Source organism: Platalea leucorodia (genome assembly GCF_965183815.1).
Source record: "Platalea leucorodia genome assembly, chromosome: 20".
In the NCBI taxonomy this organism is placed as follows: Eukaryota; Metazoa; Chordata; class Aves; order Pelecaniformes; family Threskiornithidae; genus Platalea; species Platalea leucorodia.
In genome coordinates, this window is record NC_138842.1 from 8,769,510 (window position 1) to 8,793,322 (window position 23,813).

At 58.0% G+C, this 23,813-nt stretch overlaps 5 protein-coding genes across 8 annotated transcripts in view; 4 read left to right on the forward strand and 1 right to left on the reverse strand.

Moving 5' to 3' along the window:
* Positions 1-5,605, forward strand: part of KMT2A (lysine methyltransferase 2A) — a gene marked incomplete at its 5' end in the record, with an annotated part of 49,385 nt that extends 43,780 nt beyond the window's left edge. For all 4 annotated transcript variants that reach the window (XM_082330633.1, XM_082330634.1, XM_082330635.1 and 1 more), the window contains 3 exons: positions 162-245; positions 634-763; positions 1,159-5,605. In XM_082330633.1, coding sequence (XP_082186759.1) covers positions 162-245; positions 634-763; positions 1,159-1,434 — 490 coding nt within the window. In that variant the 3' untranslated portion in view covers positions 1,435-5,605. The remainder of the gene's footprint in view (positions 1-161; positions 246-633; positions 764-1,158) is intronic.
* A 451-nt stretch (positions 5,606-6,056) lies between these two features.
* TTC36 (tetratricopeptide repeat domain 36) lies at positions 6,057-6,937 on the forward strand (the record flags this gene model as incomplete). Its single annotated transcript, XM_082330592.1, has 3 exons — positions 6,057-6,165; positions 6,342-6,530; positions 6,613-6,937. 3 exons carry the CDS (start codon positions 6,057-6,059, stop codon positions 6,879-6,881), a joined length of 567 nt encoding a protein of 188 aa, XP_082186718.1. The 3' UTR covers positions 6,882-6,937.
* A 410-nt stretch (positions 6,938-7,347) lies between these two features.
* Positions 7,348-9,248, forward strand: TMEM25 (transmembrane protein 25; the record flags this gene model as incomplete). Its single annotated transcript, XM_082330614.1, has 7 exons — positions 7,348-7,415; positions 7,489-7,637; positions 7,718-8,002; positions 8,228-8,518; positions 8,595-8,879; positions 8,981-9,067; positions 9,175-9,248. 7 exons carry the CDS (start codon positions 7,348-7,350, stop codon positions 9,246-9,248), a joined length of 1,239 nt encoding a protein of 412 aa, XP_082186740.1.
* A 612-nt stretch (positions 9,249-9,860) lies between these two features.
* On the reverse strand, positions 9,861-14,436 carry IFT46 (intraflagellar transport 46; the record flags this gene model as incomplete). Its single annotated transcript, XM_082330543.1, has 11 exons — positions 9,861-10,269; positions 10,638-10,723; positions 11,005-11,065; positions 11,339-11,405; positions 11,829-11,947; positions 12,378-12,506; positions 12,914-13,007; positions 13,119-13,193; positions 13,887-14,023; positions 14,099-14,308; positions 14,422-14,436. 11 exons carry the CDS (start codon positions 14,434-14,436, stop codon positions 10,174-10,176), a joined length of 1,089 nt encoding a protein of 362 aa, XP_082186669.1. The 3' UTR covers positions 9,861-10,173.
* Positions 14,437-14,591: 155 nt separating this feature from the next.
* On the forward strand, positions 14,592-23,812 carry ARCN1 (archain 1). Its single transcript, XM_082330826.1, has 10 exons — positions 14,592-14,664; positions 16,147-16,410; positions 16,971-17,150; positions 17,403-17,608; positions 18,152-18,313; positions 19,054-19,219; positions 20,534-20,681; positions 21,005-21,113; positions 21,277-21,481; positions 22,066-23,812. The coding sequence occupies exons 1-10, from the start codon at positions 14,662-14,664 to the stop codon at positions 22,153-22,155; spliced, it is 1,533 nt and encodes a 510-aa protein (XP_082186952.1). The 5' UTR covers positions 14,592-14,661; the 3' UTR covers positions 22,156-23,812.
* The last annotated feature ends 1 nt before the right edge of the window (position 23,813 follows it).

Here is a 23,813-nt window from a genome sequence, read left to right on the forward strand (position 1 = left end):
ACGTATACATAGAAACGCTGAATTAGTTTTGATTGTGTTCTCAGTGGGCTGCAGTGTCACAGTGTCTAAATTATTGTATCTTGGGAAGTATCCCAGATAATACATACATGGCACAGACTCTCAAACGAAGGTCATCACTTAGCAGCGTCTCTTTGTTCTAGGAGGGCGACTAGTATGGATCTGCCAATGCCCATGCGCTTCCGACACTTGAAGAAGACCTCCAAGGAGGCAGTTGGTGTCTACAGGTACGGTTTTGCTCGGGGGCTGCTGCCTCTAGGACAGAGGAAGGTGAAAACTGGAAGCTTGTGAAGTCAGACTGCAAAGTTGAGGGGAAAAAGCAGGTTTGGGTTTTTTCCCTCCTCCTTCTCCCCACCCAAGTATGTATTTGAAAAGTAATCCTCAGCACAAACTGCTTATTCCTTGCTGGCTTACCTTGGCGATAGCTAAGGCACGCGCCCAGGAGCGGGCAGGAGAGACCTAGTGTTGTTCTTGTTAGCGTTACGTTATAGGAGAGCGATGATACCGCAGTGATCCTTGTAACAGATAACCTGTTTTCTGCAGTGTTTGCAATCTTACGTTTCTGAGCTTGGCTTGTATCGTTTGAAACGTTCGCTTATCGTGGTGCTTTTTTAGGTCTCCCATCCATGGCCGGGGTCTGTTCTGCAAAAGGAACATCGATGCAGGTGAGATGGTGATCGAATATTCAGGCAATGTCATTCGCTCCATCCTCACTGACAAACGAGAGAAATACTACGACAGTAAGGTGAGTTGTGGGCTTTTGCAGAAGATCTTAAAGAGTTTGGGAGAACTAGAAAGTGGCTGTGAAGGTAGGACAGGCTTATGCGAAAACAGCATTTGGAACCTCGTGGATCGGGATTACAGACTTCTCAGGGTATTTCCATTCTTGCTGGAGCTCTAGAGGCGCTTCTTATTTCCTCCTGTGGGCTGGGAAGGGTCTCGGTCCAGTCTTAGTGCTGCAGATCCAAAGAGCGCAGGGATGAAAGGACTCAAGCGTGAGCTTATGAAGACGAGTGAAGAGAGGTTGCAGATACTTCTGAAAGCTTGACTTTTGGTTGCTGTAATGAGCTAGGTCATCTGCTAGGGTGGCTCCGTCTTCGCTTCCTTGGCCTAACTCTCTTTTCTGTCCTCCGTGCGTAGGGGATCGGTTGCTACATGTTCCGCATTGACGACTCCGAAGTAGTAGATGCCACCATGCACGGGAACGCGGCCCGCTTCATCAATCACTCCTGCGAGCCCAACTGCTACTCCCGGGTCATCAACATCGACGGCCAGAAACACATTGTCATCTTCGCCATGCGCAAGATCTACCGAGGGGAAGAGCTCACGTACGACTACAAGTTCCCCATTGAAGACGCCAGCAACAAACTGCCCTGTAACTGCGGCGCCAAGAAGTGCAGGAAGTTTTTAAACTAGAACTTCCGTCAGCTGCAAGTGAGCCCCGAAGGGCCTGGGGCGAACCAAAGCTTCAAGCGAGCCCCTCCCCGGCCGCTCAGGCGGGACGGGGAGGCCGGAGGCAGGAACGAGGATCGGCTGGGCTCAGGGACCTGACTGGCGGCTGCGTTTCTCTGTCAGAGTCCACATCTTCATGTCTCGCATGCGCACACTTACCCTTGTGAAAGACACAGGCGACTGGAGAAGATCCTCAGCGTGATTATGTTTTTGCTATTCTCATTTTCCCCCGCCCCCGGTATTTGTTTCTCAGCATGGGGCTAATGAGCGGGAGAGGGGAGGGGAGGGGAGGTCGGCCCAGTCCCAAGCGCGGGGAGCGATCGTGGGTTCTGTCCCTCTCTGTCTCTCGGCTCAGGGCGCTTGAACCCGGAGTTCTCCTCCTCTGCCTCGTTCGAGGGCCGCGTCAGAGGTTCGGTAGCACAGTGTTTGAGCGAGCTTTCCTCCTAGGGAGAGAGTCTGCACCCCACCAGCCAGCCACCCCGAGGACCCCGCGCGCGCCCGCGGTTCCTTGTGCGATGCGTCTGCAAAACACTATTTGTGAGTCGGCTGGCGTACTGCGTGGCACGGGGGGCCTGGCGCGTTGCGCGAGTCTGGCTTGGCTGGTTTCGTCTCGGAAGGCCGAACCGGGGAGAGCGGAACAGAGCAGCCCGCAACCGGACTGGAGAGGCTTTGGCTAGCGCTTGGCTCCGAAATCCCTACCCGAGCGCAGGGGAATTCCTGGCATTCTTTGGCAGAGAGAGGGCTTGTGCCAACAGTTAGGGCGCTGTAAATCTTTGCGAGCAAAGGCTTCCTTTCGGCAGCGCCCTCCCTCTCTGGCTTTGCAGGAGGAAGTAGTCCTCTCCCCGCTCCTGTCTCCAGCAGCTGGCTCCCTCCTCTACCCAGCGAGCTGAAGGTGCTCCCAGCCGGCGGTCCCTCTGCCGCTGTTGGAGCTGGTCTGAGGGACGGACGTCCCTAGGGAGGGGTGGGGAGGGAGAGCCGGCTCCGGGGTTAGCTGTGGAGCGGGAGCTAGGAAGGTCTTGGGTGGAGGCTCCCACGGGATCCGCTCCGCTCGGCCCCGCTGCAGCGTCCTAGGGCCAGGAGGGGAGGCGAAGGAGCGATGCTGCGGGCGGGCACCTGTCGCGGTCCGTCTTCGGGTGTAGTCGCGCGTCTTCCCCGAAAGGCAGGGGAAGAGGCACCGAAACAGAGCGTAAGTTCTCGGCAGAGGCAAGGCCAAACACTAACCAGCCTCGTCTGCGCCATGCGGCGTCCCGAAACGCATAGGAAAGAAGCGAGCGCTCGGCACGGCTGCAGTTGCTGTGGCTGAGGGACAGGGCTTGTCTGGAGCGAATCAGAAGACACTATCGTCCTGGCTAAAGTAGCGTAAATCCTCCTCCCCTTTGGGTCTGCTCCGCGCCTCCAAAACAAAAACGGAGAAAGAAGTAAAAAGCCCCAAGCCTAACAAATGCCGACATTGGATTTTACTCTGTTCTGTTTACAGTTTAGTATTTAAGGTTTTATAAATGTAAATATATTTTGTATATTTTTCTATCAGAAGCACTTCATAGGGGAAAGCACTTATGACGAGGCTTTTTAAACAGTGGTATTATCCTAATTTAAGAGAATCTCTTTTTAATGATTTTTTTATTTTCATAGGACGGTTATAGGAAATACCTGGCTGGACACAGTCTGATCCTTTCTCCAGAGAGGGGGGGTACACTTTATTTTTGTTTTTCACTCCTGTTCTGCCTTTTTGACTTCAGTAACTGTTTCCAGGAGGTTTGGCTGGACCTTAAACTTTATTGACCTGTCAGGATGGGGGCGGGAGGGAGAATTGCCCAGTTTAGGAGGAGTTGGACTCTCTCCGAAGGACTGTCCGTGCCCCCAGGCAGGAGGCATGATTCTGCCTTGCCCCGCGCCGGCATCCTCTGTGTGTTTAAAAAGGAAAAACGAGAGAGGCCTGACCCTCGATGCCTCTTTTGCCGGGAGGCTGGTCCCAGGCACGCGCCTCATCCCGCAGCCCCTCTCTTGAAGGCAGACGAGTTTTTTCCGTGGAGAAGGGGACGCAGGGAGCGCCCTCGCTTTTCCGAGCTGTCCCTGTGGGTAGGTCGGCAGCCGTTCTAGGGGCCGGCGGGTTGGAGGGCTGCTCTGACACGGCATCGGCACTCGGTGGGGAAGGGACGGGAGCACCTGCTGACTCCCTGGCGCTCGCAGCGGGGCACCCCAAACCCGCGCCCTTCGGGCCCCGAGAACTCTTCCTCTGACCTGAGAACGAAATACGGCGCTCGGAGGGTCGGGAACTGCCAGTTTCCTTTCGTTATTGCACTGTGTGATGATTATTTGGTGATAACTGTTGAAAGAAGAGTCAAAGTGACGCTGCATTTGTTACTGAGATGATTTGATGCACTGACAGTTTGGGAACGCACATACCTTTGAGGAGGCCGAAGAGCATGCACCCGGGGCGTCTCAGCCCCGTGGCCCCGGGCGCGGCTGCTCTCGGTCATTGTCTTTCCCTGTTTCTGACGGCAGTGCTGGGGGACGGCCCTCGCCTCGGCGAAGCCCGCGAATCGATCCGAGTAGCTCAGCTCCGCCGCGTTTTCTCTCGCCCGCGCTGCTGCCGCGTCCCGGTGACGGAGGAGGAGCGTCTTCCCCGGCACGTGGATGCCTTCCGTCCGCCCGGCTGCGGGAGGAGGCTCTGGCTGCTGGGAAGCGCTGCCCAAAGCCGCCCCGCGTAGGGAAGAGCAGGGAGGAGGGGTGGGGGGATGGCGTGCCGCCGGAGCCCCCCGAGAACCGAGCGCCAGGCCTCTCTCCTCCCGCGAGGACCGGTCGAGCCCGCGGGTCCGGCTGGCTGTCCGCTTTGCTGCTATACCCGTCGCGGCTGCCTCGGCGGGAGCCGCTGTGGCCAGTGAAACTGTCTGTACCCCCGGGAAGCTGCGCCGCACCTCGCGGCGAGCCCAGGCCCTTCGGGACGAGCGGCAGCGGGGCAGGGAGAAGCCGCAGCGGCGAGCGCTGGGCTCGCCGCCGGCCGCTGCCCCTCGGCCCTGTCCTGCCCGGGCCGGCGGCGAGCGCAGCGCAGCTTCCCCGTGTATGAATGTATATTTTATAAGGACTGACGCCGATCACGGTATCTGAAAATACTAAAAAAAAAAAAAAAAAAAAAAAAAAGGAACCTTAGGGCGTTTATTTTTCTTTGTACAAACCGACGTGGGGTTTTTTTTAAGGAAAAGCGGGTCATTGCAAAGGGCTGGGTATCTTTTCTTTCTGGTTTTCTTTCGTTCAAAGCAATACCAGGTTCTTCAGCGAGACGGTCTTTGTGCAGAATCATGCCATTCAAACCCATACTACTGGTCCACTCTCGACACTCGCAAGGTTTTTTTATAACTATAAATACGATATATATAGGAACTAATATAGTAATGCACCGTGTAATGAAGCCTAGTTCAGTATCGGTCCATGGCTTTTAATTCTCTTAACACTATAGATAAGGATTGTGTTACAGTTGCTAACGACGGCCGGGAAAGCCACGCCGGGCGTTCCCCGCCGGGCGGCAGCGCCGGGGTGAGGGCCGCCGGGGAGCCGGGAGCGGGCGGCTCGGCCTTTCCCGGCCCTTCTTGTTACCAGTCAGTACTTGTACAACTTGGTTTCTTCCTTCTCTTCCTCTCGTTTTGGTTATGAATGTTGGGGTACCACCTGCATATAGGGAAAAAAATGTGCTCTGTGCTTTCCTGGTATCTTTTTAACGAGGTACAGTAGCTTTGTCTATCAACCGAGAACTATACTTGTGGTGTTTCTTTTATTGAACTTAACAGTCTCTTTAGTAAATACAGGTAGGTGAATAATTGTTTCAAAAAAAAAAAAAAGAAAAAAAAAAAAGCTCTGCAAAGGCAAGGTTATGTTCTAGAAATACAGTTCTTGACAACTTATCATGTATAACAAATCTCTTCTTTTTTTCCTTGTGTTCTTCCAAGCTTCTGGTTGGTTTTTTTTTTTTTTTTTTTTTTTTAAAAAAGAGGAAACGTGTCTAAAGTACATCAGTGTTAATTCCCTGTCACAGGGAAGAAGGAAATACTTTAATAGTTAAAAAAATGCTGAAAGCTCTGCAAAAGACTGAATGTAAAAATAAAAAAGTGTACATAGTTGTAAAAAAACAAAAAAACAAAGGAGTTTTTAAACATGTTTATTTTCTATGCACTTTTTTTTATTTAAGTGATAGTTTAATTAATAAACATGTCAAGTTTATTGCTGCAGAGGGCTGCTCTCGATTTCTTCTTGAGGGTTGAGAAGCTGTTTCCCCCGTGTCGCCGCTTCTCCTCCTGGAAACGCCGGGGGGGACGGGAGCCCCTGGCCGGCGCCCGCGGCCGCCGCTGGGGACGCGGTGGGGTTCCGGCGGAGGGGCGCTGGGCTCCGGCTGCGCGGGTCACCTTGGGCGCCGCGGGTCGTCCAGCTGGGCTGCCGCCTGCGGGCACCGGCCGGGCGGCGGGGCCTGGCACCCGGGCTGGGATAGGACGGGGAAGGGTGAAGCGGTGCCGGCGGTGTGAACATTAACCTTCCCGAGGCCGCCCGCCTGCGCCCCGCAGCCCGGCCGCGGGGCTCTCGGCACGCAGAGCACCATGGCCACGGCCAACGACAGGGCCGTCCTGCAGACCATCTTTAACCCCAGCACCCCTTTTGGGGACATCCCTGGGCTGGATGAGGAGGAAGAGGACGCCCAGGAGGAAGGTGAGGCGACGCCGCGTCGGGTTCCCGCTGGAAACCGGCAGGGGGTCCCCGCTCCCTGCCGGTGCCCATTCCCACCCCAGGGTGGGGGTGCGGGGTGGGCGCCAGGGCTGCTCCCCGTGGCGTGTCCGGGTGCCGGCCGCTTCCCTGGCCAAGCGTGCCGCTTCGCGCTGCCGCAGGGGAAGCCTTCGCGCCGGAGCTGCTGGAGCAGGTCCGGGACCTGGAGCTGCAGGGGGTCTCTGCCGCCGAGTCGGGAGACGTGAGCGCGGCCCTGGAGAGGTTCGGCGAGGCCATCCGCCTGCTGCCCGAGCGCGCCTCGGCCTACAACAACCGGGCCCAGGCCCTGCGGCTGCAGGGCAATGTGGCAGGTGAGCGGCGCTGGTGCAGCCGGCTCGCGGGCGGGCCCCCGGTAGCCCCAGCCCGCCCCGACACCTCTCTCCCCCCGGCCAGGCGCCCTGCAGGACCTGGACACGGCCATCCGCCTGAGCCGGGGCCGCGGCCGTGCCGCCTGCCAGAGCTTCGTGCAGCGCGGCCTGATCCACCGGCTGCAAGCTCGCGAGGAGGACGCCCGGCGGGACTTCGAGCGAGCGGCGCGGCTGGGCAGCGCCTTCGCCCGCCAGCAGCTGGTCCTGCTGAACCCCTACTCGGCGCTCTGCAACCAGATGCTCTGCGAGATGCTGGGGCGGCTGCGCAACCCCGGCAGCACCGGGAGCGAGTGAGATGGCCGAGGCAGCGTGCCATCTCCCGTGCCGGAGATCCTGTTCCTCCTCCTCCCGGCTGACAGCCGGGGACTGAAAGTACCGAAGTGCCTTGCTTTGTCTCGGCGCTGCTCCACCCCCAATAAACCTCCCTGTGTCCCTGGCGCTTGGGCTCTGCTTGCGGCGTTGCGGGCGGTCACGGCATTGTTGCCGTGCGTGCACAGCCCCGCTGAGATGGGCGGCCCCGTGGGTGCCAGGCTGGGCTGAGCAGGGTGCCGAGCCCCCTCCGTTGAAGAGGGGAGGTGGGGGGCACGGGGACGTTTGTCCCCTGCTCTGCCTGGGTGGTTTCTGGCCGCTCTCGTGTGCGGCAGGACCAACACCGCCGCCGCAGCGGCTGTGTGCAGCACCAGCCCCGCTCGGGGAAGGCGGCTGCAGGGGCCCAGCGAGAGGGATGCTCGCAGCCATGGCGGGACCGCCCCTGTGCCGCATGCACGGCCCTGCGTGCCGGAGCCCAGGCGCAGAGCCGCACTGCGGGCTAGGCTGGACGCGGCAGCGGTGATGCTCCAGGTAAGGTGCCGCCTGGCCGCATCCCCCGGCCCCGCTGCGTGCTGGGATGCCGGGGGCCCAGCGTGGGGACGCCCCCATATCCCTGCTCCAGCTGCCTCTCTCCTAGCGCTGAGCGCGGCCGGCGTGCCATGGGGCGTTTGGGGGGCTGCCCGGGGGCTGCCCTCGCCTGCCTGCTGCTGCTGCTCGGTGTCCCGGTGCTCTGCTCGGCAGGTGAGGCTGCGGTGGGGTCCGGCACACGGCTCTGGCAGCAGGACTCCACTGCGGCTCTGACACCGCGGGCTCTCCGGCAGGGCTGGGGGAGCTGGGCCCCACCATCGACGGGCAGCCGCTGGCAGTGTGCACGCTGCGAGAGGAGGAGAGCCGTGCCTTCACCTGCCGGGCCCCCCGGCCAGCCCCCGGCGCTGCGCTGGCGTGGTACCTTGACGGCCGGAAGCAGGAGGCAAACTGCTCGGCCACGGACGCTGCCAGCACCCTCACCCTCACCGCCCGGCGCACCGACCGCGAGCTCAACTGCTCCCTGGTGGACCCGGCCTCTGGGGAGACCTACAACGCCTCTGTCCTCCTTGACGTGCAGTGTAAGGTCCGCGGCGCCGGCCCTGCTTGGGCCAGAGGTGCGGGGAGGGTGCGTGGGGCTGCTGCCCGGCCGGAGCAGGACCGTGACCTGCGCCCACGGGGCAGCATCTCGTCGGTCCTGTGCAAACGCGGCTGATGAGTGCTCCCGGCGCCTGGCGAGACAAATCCTGCTCCTGGCTGTGCTGCCCCTGTCCCTCCTGCCCTCACTGCCTGCGTTTGTTGCTCAGATAAGCCAGAGATCCTGCGGGCAGATGCCCACTACCAGGAGGTCGAGGGTGCTGGGCTCCTCCTGGTGCTCTTTGTGCTTGTGCAAGCCAACCCCCCCGCCAGCATCACCTGGGTGGACCAGGACGGGCACGTGATGGCCAACGCCTCCGAGTTCCTCCTCCTGGGCGCCACGCGCTACCCGGGGCTGGCCAACCACTCGCTCCGCGTCCACCTCGGCAGCGCGGCCAGCAACTTCTCCGTCAGCGCTGCCAACAGCGTGGGCGTCACCACCGCCTCCCTCCTGCCCCCAGGTAGGTGTCGGGGAGGGGCGGGTGCGGAGCAGCGGCCCTGCGGAGGGGTGCTGAGGGCGCCACACTGCCCGTGCAGGTCTGCTGGATGCCCGCGTGGAGCTGCCCCTCCTGGGCGTTGCCGTCGGAGCAGCCCTGGCCCTGGCTGCCCTGCTCAGCCTGGGCTCCTGCGCCGCCTGCCTGGCGTGCCGCCGGGCCAAGCCGGTGCCAGGTAAGGGGCAAGCGGGAGGGAGCAGCCCGCTCAGCCGGTGCTCCCGTTGCAGCGGCCCAGAGCACCCGCAGCCCCGGGGCGCGCATCTGCCCCGCCAGACCCGGTCCCTGCCGCCCGACCTGCGCCTCGGCGACCTCGCGCAGGAGGCCGGAGGTAGGACCCCGAGGTGCCGGTGCAGAGCGACACGCGGGGCCGCAGGCTCTGCCTAGGTGAGGGCTGGGTATCCTGGCTCTCACCCCTTGCCTTCCCTGCAGCTTCCCCCAAGGATGTGGGAGCCGGTGCCAGGGGAGAGGCGAGCCCCTTGCCGGGGCTGGAGAACTCCCTGGTCCTCAGCAAGCTCGGTGAGGGGGCACCGGTGGGCGAGTAGCCCCAAAAACTGTGGTGTGAGGACGCCGGCCTCCACGGCTGCCCCAAAAGGAGAGGGCAATGAGCTGTCTTTGTCCTGCAGGTTTTGTCCAGCTCCCGATGTCCGGGCGCATCTACAAAGTGCCCAGCGTGAGCAGCGATGAGATCTGGCTGTGAGAGGCGGCGCGGTGCCCGCAAGCCAGGGCTGCCCGGCACCAGGTACGTACCAGCCTCTGGCGAAGCGCAGCTGAGGCTGCCGGGAAGGCTGTGCTGGGTGGTAGGCGCCGACCAGCACCCGCCTTTACGTTAAGCTACGCGTCGCAGGTCTCGGTAGCTGCGCTGTTAGCCAAGGCATGTTTTTACGTAGCCCATGTGCTTTACAAATAGCCTGTCATAATCAAAACCCAGCAAAGCTGTTTATAGCCAGACTCTGCCAAGCTGCTAGCGCTGCGATTCCTCCCGGGGTAAAACCTAGCACCAGCCTTGCTTTAGCAGGTTCGTGGCCTGCTCGCTCCGTCACCCTCTCTGCCCCTGCCAGAGCTGCGGCAGACGGGTGGGCAGGCAGCATGGCAGGGGCTGGAGAGAGTCCTCCCAACAGCAATAAACTGAACTCAAGCGTTTGTGTGGTGCCACGCTGCTTATTTCGCCTCGGCGGTAGCTAAGGGGCTTGAGAATGGAAAAAGGGGCTCAATAATAGGGGGCAGAGAAGACGGGAGATCCCCAGAGCAGGCCTTGGAACACACTGGGCAGCTGCGAGTGTTGTGTTTGAGCACAGAATTTATTCCCACTTGCTGCAGCACTCGTAGCGTGCGCTCGAGGAGCCTCTGCTCCGCCGCGTCTGTGGCACAGGAAGCCTGTCGTTGGGAAGAGCTGGTTTAATGCTGAGCTGCTGGGGGACAAGTCAAAAAATGGAGCCATTAGGCAGCTGCCACAATAAACGTGATGAGTAAAGTCCTACTCTATGGCTGCAGAACCGCTCAGCAGGACCTGTAAAACCAGGGAGGCTTTGAAGTGCTGTGCGTTGCTTCGCAGGCCGCTTTGGTCACGCCTCGACGTCCAGCGGCAGACATTGATCCAGGAGATGAGGGTTTAACGCAAAGCTTCAAGTAAAGCTTAACACTTCTGCGTCTGCCGCTTGCGAAGGCGGGTTGGGTGGCGGGCTTCTGCCCTTCTTCCCATCAGCCAGGGGCTTGAAATGCTGCGGGGGAAAGAACGCGTTAGTGCAAAGATTCAACTCTCGTTAGTCGGAGTACACACGTGCGTCTGAAAAATCCAAGCCACTTCTGCTCCGTGTGAGCTGGGCGCTCAGCAGTCGCCCCGACTTGGGTGGGAAAAGCATTCTGGGCTTATGCTGGACTGTTAACCGACACGGCATCCCAGCCCTGCGGCACATCAAAGGCTCCTTGTGTAATGTTGAGGTACGAGGGAACCGAGCAGCTTAGAAAACGTTCTTTGGACCCCTTTATCGTGGCCTACCAGCCCTTCACAAACACCCACAGCAACGTAAGGAGAGAAGCTTTGCAACGCTTCCAGCTGGGTGAGCGGTGCCTGCCTGGAGTCGCTCACCTGCGAGTTCTTGAACTCCGAGTAGAGGGAGAAGAGGACGTGCAGAGGCTGGATCCGACTCTTGTACACGGGGATGTCCAGAATGGCTACGAGCGAGAGCAGAAGTGCCTGAGAGCCTCTGGGCCGCACCGCCCTGCACGGGGCGCCGTAAGTAAAGGCTGAGCGGCCCACTGCCCCCGATTACTTGGGCCTTCGCTCGGCAAAGACCGCAGGCGCCTGCAGCACAAGAGCCTGCTTCCTACCGAAGGTGGCGGAGAACGATCTGGACTGCTCTGGGCTGAGCCTGCACCTAGAGCTCTCTGCTTTAAGTGAGACAGTGCCAGGCCAGCAGCAGGCTTGCGTCTTCAGCAGAGTCTCCCCCGCTTACCACATATCATGTCGATGTATTCGGCCAGGTCACAGTTCATCTCCGCAGTCGGGAGGCCCACCTGGAACAGACGGGGCTGTGGGCTCTGCTCCCGTACGGCAGGAGCCCACGCTGACCTCAGGCCGAGCACAGAGGCTGCCGGGGCAGCAGCCGGGAATTCCGGCATTAGGCTGCTCCCCCATCTTCCGGCAAGGGAGAAACAGTAAGTAGGAACAAAGCTGAACGGGCTGGGCTGCAGGCAAAGAGCTCAGAAGGGAACAGGAACCCAGCTTTCACGGAAGATGGTTTCTAACACCACGCACTGAGCCAGCTACTTATTGCTCGGACAACGTACCTTTCCCAAGAGCTCCTCAAATTCCGGTGACCATTCCTGCATGAGGGTCTCGATGTCGGGCATTGGCCTGCCAGGGAAGAAAAGAACGTGAATGTCAGGATCACACGCAACAGAAATGGTTCCCTACTGCCAGACCGCTGTAAACGGGACAGCCTCCATTCTAACCAGCTGAGAGCGAGCTGCCCGTCTGCCGAGGGTCAACGTGGGCGTTTTCATTCGTCAAAACAAGCCTCGGCTTGCCAAGTCCACGTTCCGTGTGCTAGCTGTTAAACTAATTCAAGTTACGTAGGGAAAGAGAAGTGCAGAGAGGGAAACCGAGGGTCCTGCGCACAGGCATGGTACGACTACCCTGAAAATCAGCACCTCTTCTCCCCCTCGGCGATATTCTGAGAGTTTTACTCGGCGCTCCTAGACTTTGCTACCAGCCTCCCGCTGCCCCGAGCTTACGCCGTACGAGCGTGGGTGAAGCAGAGCTGGTGTAACGGCTCACCTGGTGTAATGGACCGTGGCAGGAGGTTTGCAGCGGTGCAGTTCGCTGATACTTTCAATCCAGCTGTCAATGGCTTTGGGGTTCTTTTCTGCATTCTCCAAACTCTTCACTTTTATCTGCTGCTAAAAGCAGAAATACAAACCCAGAAGGATGTTTTGTGGCATTTGGGGGCTTTCTGGCAAACCCGGTGTTTGCTCCCAATTAACCATGCGTTTTCTGTCCTAGTTGCACTATACCAACTGATTTCTGCAGACAGAAGAGCAGCTGGGAAACAAAATGAGGAGTAAAACCAGGCAGGGACAACCAAAAGGAAACAAAGCTTCACCTGAAGGAAACCGATCCAAAGCCTGTACCAAGACTTGCCTGAAGCAAGGCTTAGACCCATTGCAGTTTAAAGCTACGGGTTAAAGAAAAAGGTTTGGTTTTCCTGCTTTTAAAGCCAAGTTATCAGTTGTGCTGCGACACTATAGTCGCATAGACAAAAGTAAAACGCAATGTTTTCGCTACAGCCGGTGCGCAGCAAGCGCCTCCTCCCTCTCTGCGGCTCACTGTGATGTTGTGCTGCTTGGAGTTCTCCGTCAGCCAAAGGGAGAGCACGGTGGGATCCGACTGCTTGGTCGACGGCTCGTCCAGGACCAGCAGGCCAAGGTTATCAGGCTTGCCATCGGGACGGGGAACCTGCGGATAAACAGAGCCCCTGTTTTCTACGGGAGTCCAAAGCGGGGAAAGTTGGGGCTATTTTGTACAGAGCCTCCCTGCGGTTTAAAAATCAGACCCTAAAGGGAATTGGTAGGCGCGCTCTCTTGAATAGGAGTTGTTAGTACAGTGCTACCTGAAAAGCACGAGGTGTTGGACAAGGGCAAACGCAGCCCTCGCGCCAAAGTACCTACGTGCTGTTTGAGAGGTGACCGAACCACTACTGGGTGTAGTTTCCCAGGTCTCTAGAACGTGATCTCCGACAGCGCAGGGCCAGGGTGCGCGCCGCTGCGGGGACGGGCCGGCCTCCGGTGCCCCTCCCGCCCCGATGACACGTTCTGTTTCGGCTCGTGCGGCGGGACGTACAGAGGAACCTGAAGCAACTGTACCTTTAGGAACGCGTCGATGTCTCCAACTGCAGGAATAAAGTCTGGAATAAAAGGCTGCAGTTTGGGCTCGATCTCTATTGTTTTGGGAGTGTACCTGGCAAGAAAACACCACCACAGCGTGGGTGACTGTGAACTGTCCTGCAAGACTTGTCACACCAACTGACAAAAGGAGAGCCAAGAGAGGGCTAAAACCCCTCCCGCTCACCTCTTGATGTACTCAAAGAGTTCCTTGATTTCAGAAGATACTGGCAGGTAGTCGTAGTCTGCTAGATTGAAGTCACTAAAGAAAGGAAGAGAAACACAAGCAAAGATTACCTTACAGTAGGTTCCGTACAAGCGGGAAGCGGGACCCAACCGTGCAAGACAATCACGAAGGAAGCTCAAAACACGAGGTAGTGAGTCCTCTCTTACAAAGCCTTCTTGCACACAAACACCACTACTGGGCCATGTTTTGCCTTGGGCCTCCTAGCCAAAAAAAGCCCTTTGGTGATGGACAGTTGCTTGTGATTGTAGGGACTTGTCTAGGGGCTGCCACAAGGCGGATAAGTGATCTGCACAAAGGCGGGCATTAGGGCAACGGCTAGGGGGTTCAGTAATGGGTTTGGAGTGGAAGAGGAGGAGGATTATCAAGAGACGAATGATGCGTTTGAGATGCTCCTTCTCTTTCTCGGGCGTCCGCTGCCAGCCAGGGCTGAAGCCGAGAGAGGAAGCTGGCCGACACCTTCGGTTGTTCCCAGCTGTGCCTTTCGTTGGTGCGGCAAAGCACGGGGATTGTCCGAGGGGCCGCCCGGGGCGGCTGCAGGTCCTCACACCACGGAACCTTTCCCGGGCCAGCCGGGTACGAGGAGGAAGGAGCCGCCTGTCCCGACGCCCACGACTGCGCTCGCCCTCGCGGTACGACGAGCAAGGCAGCGGAGCCCAGAGGGCCCGTAGGCACCGGGCACCGGCTCCGCCGGCCGGTAGCACCGCTCACCCCTCCAGCGCAGCCCCGTGCTCCTCCGAGTCGTCCTCCGAGTCGCTTTCGGAGGAATCCTCCTCCTCCTCCGAGTTGTCATCGTCCTCGTCCTCGCTGAGGGCGGCGGGGCGGGCCGAGCGGGCCGCCGCCTCCTCCTAGGCGAGAGGGACCGGGCCTCACCGGGCCGCCCCGCCCCGCCCCGCCCCGCCCGCCGCCGGGCCCGCGCCTACCTTGCCGCCGCTGCCCTCCTCGTCGCTGCTGCGATCGGCGCCGCCGCCGCCTGCCCCGGGCAGCCCCGGCCGGCGGGAGCCCCGGGGGCGGCCCGCGCCCCCCGCCCGCGGCGAGCGGGCCCCGGTCGGCCTCCCCGCCGCGCCGCCCGCCTCCTCGGCCTCCGGCAGCTCCAGGCTCTCGTCGTACGGCTGGTTCTCGACGAGGCGGGTCTAGGCAGAGGGGCGCGGTGAGGCGGCGGCCCGGCCCGGCCCGGCCCGGCGCGGCGCGGCGCCCCGCTCACCTCCAGGCCCCGCCGCTCCGCCATGCCTCCCCGCCGCCGCGCCGCCGCCGTCGCCATGGCGACCCGCCCGCCTCGCTCGCCCCCGGCCGGCTAGAGCGGCGCCATCCCCGCGGCGCCCCCTGGCGGGCGGGGCGGCGGCCACCGCCCGCCGGTCCGCCGCCGGGGCCGCCCCGCCCCGCCCCGCGCGCCGTGCGTGACGCCGCTTCCGGCTGGGGACGTGGCTCGGCGCCGCCATCTTGTGGGGCTGCCCGAGGGGACGCGGAGCCCAGCGCCGCCGCCGCCATGGTAAGGGCCGGCCCGCGGCCTGCCGCTCGCCGCGGCAGGGTAGAGCGGGGCTTGGGGAAGCCGCGCCGGGGCCCCGGCCCCTCCCCGCCTCGCCCCGGCTCGGAGGCCCGCCGCTCGCCCAGGCCCGCGCGCAGGCCGGTGCCGGAGCCCCGTGGCCTGGCGGGGCAGAGCCGAGCGCTGTGGCAGGTTCTTCTGCGGCCCGGGGAGTCGGGGTGGGGGGCGGCGGCCGGCGGGGGCGAGCAGGACGCGCCGGGCGCCGCTTGCAGAGCCGCAGTGCCTCTTCGTCAGAGGAACCGGTGGCCGCAGCCCTGGGTGCCCGGCGTTACGCTTGGTTTAGAGGTCGCTTGGGGTGTGAGGGCTGTCCCCTCGAGTGTTGGGTGCAGCTAGGCACAGGCGATGGCCGGCTACTCCCGTGTCGGTGCAGAGCGTAAGGCTGTGAGCTCTTTCCTCCCCGAGCTCGTCCTGTGCCTGGTTGCCCATCCACAGCGTCGTTTGGTGGCCGTCTCAGTCAGCAAAGGCTGACAGACTGCTCCGTTAAAGAGCAGAACTGTGAGCTCACGATCCTTGCTGCCACCCGGTTCTCTTGCACCGCATTCTGAGTACTTAGAGAGGGAAAGTTTATTTCTGAGCTGGGAGTACTTCAGGATATGTTTGTCCCCGAGTTGTCAAGCTGCAGAGCCCCAGGGCAGTCCAGAAAGAGCCTGGCGCTCTTAGCAAGGCCTGTGCACAGGGCGCTCTCGACCTGGGGCTGAGGTGGGACTTGAAATTGGTCTGTGTTTGAGAGGTTTTGCTGCTTGCCTCGTTGTTAGACAGCTGTTAATAAGAGCGGCTGGGCATTTAAAAGACCTAAGACTACCTTATCCTGACAAAGTTAATTAAGAAGCTGATCTAGGAGAGAGAAATGTGAGGAGGAAGTCTCAGTAGTCTGAGAGAATGAGAAAGCGTAGGCTGGCAATTGCCTTTCTACCTTTTTATTGTTGGTGTGATAACATCTTCGAAATGCCCAGGAGAGTCGTCCAAGTGCTGCGATTGATATAACTGTCCCTATTTTATTAACCTGGCTCTACCATAAACGTGGCGTTGGGAAAAAATGTCACGTTTTAAAACGTTCCTATATTAGTTGCAAGCTGGGGCCGGGCTGATGGAAAACTCAATAACCCAGAGCCTCGCCTAAAGCGTTTGTCACACCTCTGTGTATGTAGGAACGGGCTGATTCGCCTCGTCTGCCCGACGGGAGCACTGAGAGCTTTCATTCAGGATAACACAGGAACAGAAAGCGGACTGGGGAGAGGGAAAAGCCGAGGTGGATCTGCTCTTTGAGTAGTTCAGTTCCTGGTGCTGGTCACAGAAAAAGGCTTGAAATCGCGTTTAAGGAAAACCAGTGGACGGCGGTCCTTTCTTTGAGGCAGCTGTGCCACGCCGGGCTTGCCGAGGCTGCGTGGTGCGGGAGGCCCGGCTAACCAGTGCTCGCCTTCTCCGCAGGTGCTGTTGGCAGCAGCCGTCTGCACAAAGGCGGGAAAGGCCATCGTCTCCCGGCAGTTCGTGGAGATGACTCGGACCCGCATCGAGGGGCTGCTGGCAGCTTTCCCGAAGCTGATGAACACGGGGAAGCAGCACACTTTTGTGGAAACGGAGAGCGTGCGGTACGTCTATCAGCCGATGGAGAAGCTCTACATGGTGCTGATCACCACCAAGAACAGCAACATCCTGGAAGACTTAGAAACACTCCGACTCTTCTCCAGAGTGGTAAGGAACTGTCACTTAATACAGAGTTTGCACGTGTGTAGCCTGAAGCAGCCGTTGTAAGGGAACCTGTTGGTGAGCTGGCGCTGTAGCACCATCTGCCTCCACCTCGCAACTTGATTTTCCAGAGCCGCCTCTTGACCTCGAATTAAGCTTTCAAGTTTGGGTGGTATTTTTGAACTGCACGTAAAAAATCCTCGTTTGCAGTTCAGCTGGGGAGACCAAAGGAACAAAGTTGTAAATTTAGCATTAAGTATTCTCTGTATTCTTAAGGTAACACCCATATTCCTTCTAAAAATAACGTGATGTTACAGCAGGTGATTGTTAGAAGTACAGCACTACTTTACATGCATTTCTGAGCAGCGAGTTTGTGCAGCTGTCTTCACGCAGCCAAAGGTTCTTCAGGAAATTCGCTGGCCTCAGTGCGCGTTGAGGTTCCTCTAAGTTAGTGTTACAACCAAGCTAAGAGGTTGTATAAGTATTTTAGTGCAGAAAAACTAGTAATGGCAAAACTTCATCTTCATACAAGTACTCACTGAAGACGTTTTCCCCTCCCTAACTAGATCCCTGAATATTGTCGAGCTCTGGAGGAGAATGAGATCTCCGAGCACTGCTTCGACTTGATTTTTGCCTTTGATGAAATTGTTGCCCTGGGCTACCGTGAAAACGTAAACCTGGCGCAAATTCGCACCTTCACTGAGATGGACTCGCATGAAGAAAAGGTGTTCCGAGCTGTCCGAGAGGTGAGCGGGAATAACTGCAAGCCTGGTATGGCGGGGCACCCTGTCGGGGAAGCGCTGCTTTTTTTGTACAAAGGTGTTACTCCACTTCGGTAGGGGTCACAAAATTACTTAGCTTTTCTGTAAACTACATGCCCGTCTCTGGTTTCCAAAAGGAAACCCCTTGCAAAGGGTTTACGAGCAAATGCACTTGGTTCCTGGGCAGACTGAGATTGAGATTGCAAAGCCCTATCAGCCTCTTGTCTTCTGTTTCAGACTCAGGAGCGCGAAGCAAAAGCTGAGATGCGCCGTAAAGCGAAGGAGTTGCAGCAGGCCAGGAGGGACGCGGAGAGACAGGGCAAAAAGGCACCCGGTTTTGGGGGCTTTGGTAGCTCGGCCGTGTCTGGGGGCACGACGGCAGCCATGATCACCGAGACCATCATTGAAACGGAGAAGCCCAAAGTGGCACCAGCGCCTGCCAGGTAGGCGTGCAGTAGGTAGCAACTGTTCCTTGGAGCCAGCAGCGGCTGAAACCACGTGGCCAGATAAAGGCTCTCTAACACGGGTTCTTTGTCTGTGTAGCCCTCCCGTTCGGTTACCGTACAGGTAGAGATTGTCCTGCCTTTTGCCGATCGGCGTGTGTTGACCTCAGTCTTTACTGCGGGTGCTTGTAGGCCGGTATATGTTGCATATTCTTGAGACCCCTCTTTTAACACGGAGAGCGTTTGTGCTGTGTACCACAGTAGCATCCCATAGCCTCCCTGGAGTCTTTGATGGGCGATGGGCTTCTCATTTTGTGTGAGAAAAAGAGCTACTGGTAATACTCAGAACAGAACCCAGATCTAAATTATAACTTGGCACCGTACACGTAGGATCGTCGATTTCGCGCATGTTCTCCCCCCAAAAAAGGCTGCAGGGGTGAACGCTGTATCGTTGGGATAGTCGGGTTACAGCACAAAGGTAACTGAGGAAGGAGGAATCTGTTGCTATGAGCTCACCTTCAGATTCTTGTGCCTTTTCTTTAGGCCTTCAGGTCCCAGTAAAGCCTTGAAACTTGGCGCTAAGGGGAAGGAGGTGGACAACTTCGTGGACAAGCTGAAATCGGAAGGAGAAAATATCATGACTTCCGTAGGCAAGCGCTCTACGGAAGCCGCCAAAGTTCTTGCTCCTCCCGTTAACATGGAGAGGTAGGTGTTGCCCTCGCTTTGAAAGCAGTTTTCTCGCAGCTCTCTCTGTGATGCGTGCGTTGCTTCGTGAGCTAGCCTGCCTTTTGAGTTTTCAGAACAGGCTTTTTCCTGCCGTTCGGGTCCCGTGTGCTTACCCAGGCTGTTAATTTTAAAAGATGGTGGGCAAAATCTCGGAAAGCACAGCAGCAAAAAAGCAGATAGCTAGTTTGATTCAGAATCGCCTTGACTAAAACGGGATGTGCAGCCAGTGTTTAGCTGAGGTTGGGAATTTTCCTGTGCCTTTTTCCCCATGTTTTGCCTTCATATCAGTTAAAATAGCTGCCGTTTTTCCTGTTCCCCAGACCCAAAGAGTTCCTGCCTTATCGCGGCTTAGGATGGAAGCGTTCACGGCTCGTTTTACACGTAGCAGTTCAGAACCTTTTAGTGCCGTGAGCCACGCTGCTGTACAGCAGAGGGGTTTTGAGCGAGCAGCGTGTCGAGATGCCGAATCGTTGCTGTTTATCCGGGCTTCCATCCGTTGCGGACTCGTATCTGTGGAGCCGCCTGCCCCCAAGTTAACCTGTCAGAGCAGCATTAGCGTCCGCTGTGCCATCCGTGCTATTCGGTTTGGGGCCATCGCGCTCGTGGGAGCGCCTGCTCGTTACACGTAGCCTGTCCTCGCTGGGCATTAATCTCTCATCTTGCCTGTTAAGACGCCAAGCACAGGACTTGAGACGCCTGCTTTTTTTCTGTCCATCTAGTGTGCACATGAAAATAGAGGAGAAAATTTCCTTGACTTGTGGCCGTGACGGAGGGTTGCAGAACATGGAGCTGCACGGCATGATCATGCTGCACATTTCCGATGAAAAGTTTGCACGGATTCGCCTGCATGTAGAAAATGAAGACAAGAGGGGGGTGCAGCTACAGGTAAAGCCTGCTCGGTGTCCCGTGCTGTTGAACGTGCCTTTGCTGCTCTCCAGGGCAAACTCTTGGAAATACTTGAGGGTGTTACTGTCCTGCAGTCTTGTCCGAGCCTCCTCAGCAAATGCATTGAAACTGGGAGCAGTCACCGCAAACGTTACCGCAGCACAAATGCAGGGCCAGCTCATGCTCGAAAGGTTGAAGGTCACTTGAGAGATCCAGTCTCGTGCGCTTATCCTCCTGCCCTCGGAGCCTTATCTGTCCAGTAACGCGCGTTGGCATGCCGTCTGATCTCACTTGGACTTTGCAGCAGCCTGGTGTGTTGCTTGGTGCTTGTTTATATGATGCGAGCTTTGGTTGTTGAGCGGGAGTGTTAGCATTAAGCTACCGTGCCCGTGAAGAATGAATCTGTTACCTAGAAAGCCGTTTCTTCTCGGGGCTGCTTGTGTCCTTTCCCTGCTGCCTCCGAGACAATTCCTGGAGCCGGAGCCCGTGACTGCAGTCAGGAATAGAAGCTCAGGAGATTCTTAGAGATACGCCCTCCCCTTTCTCCATCTCTGTGTGACCTTACTGAGCCCTGGAGATCGTGCTGCTTTGATACGCTCTTTTGCTCCCTCCTCCTCCTCCTCCTCCTCGCCAAGAGCTTGTCTATACGTAGCTGGCTGCAGGTCTGCTTGTACGCTAGTAGGTTCCTTGTCGGCGCGTCTCACAGGCGAGTTCCTGACTGTGCTCCCACATGTGCCGCTTCAGGTGGAAGGCGAGATCAAACCCGGTGCTGACTCCTGTCTTTCTAGTGTAACTTGAACGTTAACTTGCAGAAATCCTCGGCTTCTAAAAAGCTGCTTACGCTTGCTGCTGTGAAGGGAGGATATTTAAATGGAGTTTGGCTGCTGTCATGTATATGCATTAAGGTTGCTGAGGGAAGTAGTATTTTTGTGGTTTCAGGGTGTTCTTCCCAGCAGCATTAGGTTGTCTTTTCTTTAAGAGAAGTGTCCCCGATGGGTCTTCAGGATGGTCTTTGAGATTTTAAGAGTTGTTGTTCTCTGGGTGTCAGCCCAGGACGTGCCTTGCTAGAGTCTCTGGCACAGCGGCAAGCGAAAATCGCGGCGGTGTGGGTTCTTCTGAGCGGATCAGCGTTTTCTGGAAGGAATCCCAGGTTGATCAAGAGATGTGCTCCGGCTGGGCTTCTGAGCAAGGAGCAAAACCGATGTGTATTTTGTCAAGGAAAATACCCTGGCTTGTGTAGGCCTGTCTTACTAGAGCCCGCCCGTTCTCTCCTTAGGCTTAGAGTCACAGCCTGGGCATGTGTTCCCCTTTCAGACTCACCCAAACGTGGACAAGAAGCTCTTCACCTCAGAATCGCAGATTGGTTTGAAGAACCCCGAGAAGTCGTTCCCTATTAACAGCGACGTGGGCGTGCTGAAGTGGAGGTTGCAGACCACGGAAGAGTCCTTCATTCCACTGACGAGTGAGTGCCGCTGTGCGCCTGGGGGCTCGGGGGCCGAGGTTCAGCCGTGGGCTGCCGGCTCGTAGCCCGCCTCGTGGCAGCCGGGCTGCCCGGAGCGCGGCACGTTGTGAGGTGTCAGAGATACCGAGTGTCTTCCATCGGATAGTACCTGTTGTTCTCAGCAGCGTGCGTTTTCTGTAACGCTCTTGAAGAAAACAAAAAGCTTTTAAAGTCGGAATTTCTTGGGGATGGCTTTGCTGTGCTTTTCCAAGGGCATCGTCTTTTGAGAGCCTGTTCCACGTGGAAAGCCTGCGTGGTTCAGCGTACTGTTTCTGTGCCCTCAGTTAACTGCTGGCCGTCAGAAAGCGGGAACAGTTGTGATGTTAACATTGAATACGAGTTGCAAGAGGAGAGCCTAGAGCTGAACGATGTGATCATCGCCATCCCCTTGCCGTAAGTGACTTCCCTTGTCTGGGCAGCGCTAACAAGTGCCGTCCTGGATCCCGTCGGTTCCTTCCCCTCTCCGCTTTGCAGTCTGGCCACACCGAGGGGCTCGACAAGCGTTTCCTTAGCTCTGTGCAGGTAAGCTATCGTGGCTTCTCCTTGCCTGCTCTAGGTCTGGTGTCGGCGCCCCGGTGATCGGGGAGATCGATGGCGAGTATCGCCACGACAGCCGGAGAAATCTCCTCGAGTGGTGCCTGCCAGTGATAGATGCCAAAAACAAGAGCGGCAGCCTGGAGTTCAGCATAGCAGGGCAGCCAAACGACTTCTTCCCAGTGCAAGTCTCCTTCGTCTCCAAAAAGAACTATTGCAACATACAGGTACGGTCACTGCCGGTGCTCTGCAGGCGTGGTGTCCCTCTTGCCTCTTTCAAGCTGCCTCAGTTACCCGCTGGCTGAAATCCGCAGCCGCGCTGCGGTGTGTGGGCCCCGCTGTCCCGCTGAGCGAAGGCTTGGGCATCGGCATTCAGTTGCCTCTGCCTTAGCTGGATTTGGGAGCAGGCAGCACTGGCAACGGCAGCTTCCCAGAGCTTGCCTGCAGTTTCGGTTGTGCCTTCGTGTCTCTGAGTGATCATTAATTCCCCTCAGACTTTGTTAGTGAGGCCTTCCAAGCCAAGACACTTCTCGGCATATGACCGTCTGTCTGTCTGTCCCCGCTGAACTGTAGCTAGCAACAGCCGCTTAACTCCTCGCAGGCCGCTTTTGGCAGAGGCACAGTTACCGCAGAAAATCATTCCCGTTTTCAGGTTTCCTGAGAACAAAGATCTTTCTTTCAGGGTTGACTTGGGGTTCGAAAGCTCTGGGTGAATCCTGTCCTCGTGACCACCCCAGCGTCAGAAAGCGCCGCGTAGCTGCGGGGGGAGCGGCGTTCGATGCTGAGCTAACCGTGCGCCTTGTCTCCGCAGGTTACCAAAGTGACCCAGGTAGACGGGAACAGCCCTGTAAGGTTTTCCACTGAAACCACCTTCCTGGTGGACAAGTACGAAATCCTGTAACGCCAGCCGTGGGGAATCACAAAGGAAGAAATTTTTAAATTAAAAAAAAAAAAAAAAAGAGGCCGAAGCTTATTCTGAATGTTGGGAACGCCGCAGCCCCCTCTCTGCTAAGACATGTGGCTCTGTCTGCCATCTGCAGCGTTCCTGGGTCACAGACATTTTTGGCAGAGAACTGACGTGCTCATGGGGGAAAAGGCTACAAATTTCTTTGGCAGATTTTTACCGACCGGCAGAAAAGCAAGATCTCCGCAGAGAACCTGGCTTTGACACGTCCCCTTCTCCCCTGAAGACGACCGGAGCTCAGCCCCGGAGCCTACCAGACATCGTTCTCTTCCTTTCCGAAGCCTCACGCGCTGTTCCGCCGTTGGTGCTGCCATTTTAATTTCTCCTCGGCCTTCAACTCTCGTTTCCATTGGTGAAAGCAAGCATTAAGATAACGTGCGCGGGGGCGCCTTGCTTCTCTGGACCCTTCCGTCTGGTAGAAGCGGAGCGAGTTGGCCTCGGTGCCCACGGCGGGGGGATTGTGGCAGGGGCGTGGGGTGGGGATGAGGGAGTCGGGGCTTCGGTCCTTTTGCCCCGCACGGTTCCTGCTCTCTCCAGCCCTGCCGTGCCTACGCCTGGGCTTGCCCCTCTGGCTCGGAGAGGGCCGCGAGGTAGCGCAGGCTGCGGCTCCGGATGCTCGAGCTCCTGCTGCGGGGGGGAGAGCGTCCGGAAGGGACTGTCCCGCGCACGGGCTCCCTGTCTGCTGCAGCTGCTCCTGGGCCAGGCGTTGGAGGCGGTTTAGTTTGTTTAGAACCAGCTGCCTGTCCTTCCTGCGGCCCTTTCGGTGTCTTGGGAGGTTGAAGGCTTTGCCTGCCTTGGCGCAAGCAGCCGTGGAGACCGAGTTACTCGGCCTGTGTGTCGGGACCTGTCCCAAACTCCTGTTCTTTCTCGGCGCTGGCGGATGGAGGAGAAGGAAACGCTGGTTTCCAGAAAACGTGGGGGCTGACGGGAGCGTGAGCGGCACCCCAGCGGGGGGTCTGCTGTCCCAGAGCCGTTCCTCCCCACGAGCGTTATTTGCCTCATCTCACAGAGCTGCGCTCCCCTCAAAACTCATCTCGCCCTCTTGACGCGGGGCCTGCGGCTAACAGCTTCGCTGGCCACCGGCGAGGTCTGCAGGGGGGCGCAGCAGCTGCTGCCGTACCTCCCGAGCATGCAGATGGAAGGAAAATGCCCTAAAAACAAGCGTGCCGTGCTCCCGGGAGAGCCCTTCTGTGGGAGCGAGCGCGTTTTGGGTCCCGTGGGGTCCTCTGCCAAAGAAGTTCGTGGTCTCTCCTCCGTCGGCAGCACCCGAGGGGAAGTCGGCCCTGATCCCTGTCCTGGGAGGGCGGGCGAGCAAACCCCCTTCCCTAGCGAAGTAGGTGACGAATCCTAGTAACTCGGTCGTGTGCGGGAGTCGCTCGTCTGTATGATTTTAAAATGGAGTCGAGGTTAGTTCAAGCATCCATGGAGCTTTCTTTTTCTTTTTTTCTTAAATGTGTTGGAGGGTAATACTGAAGCCGAGGCGAGCTCCCCCCTTTTGTAACCCCGTACCATCCTGGCCTAGGGACTAGAGCACATTCCAGTGTACACAGAGCATACCAAGTCTTTAATCAAATAAAGAGTATTGTCAAAGGAAC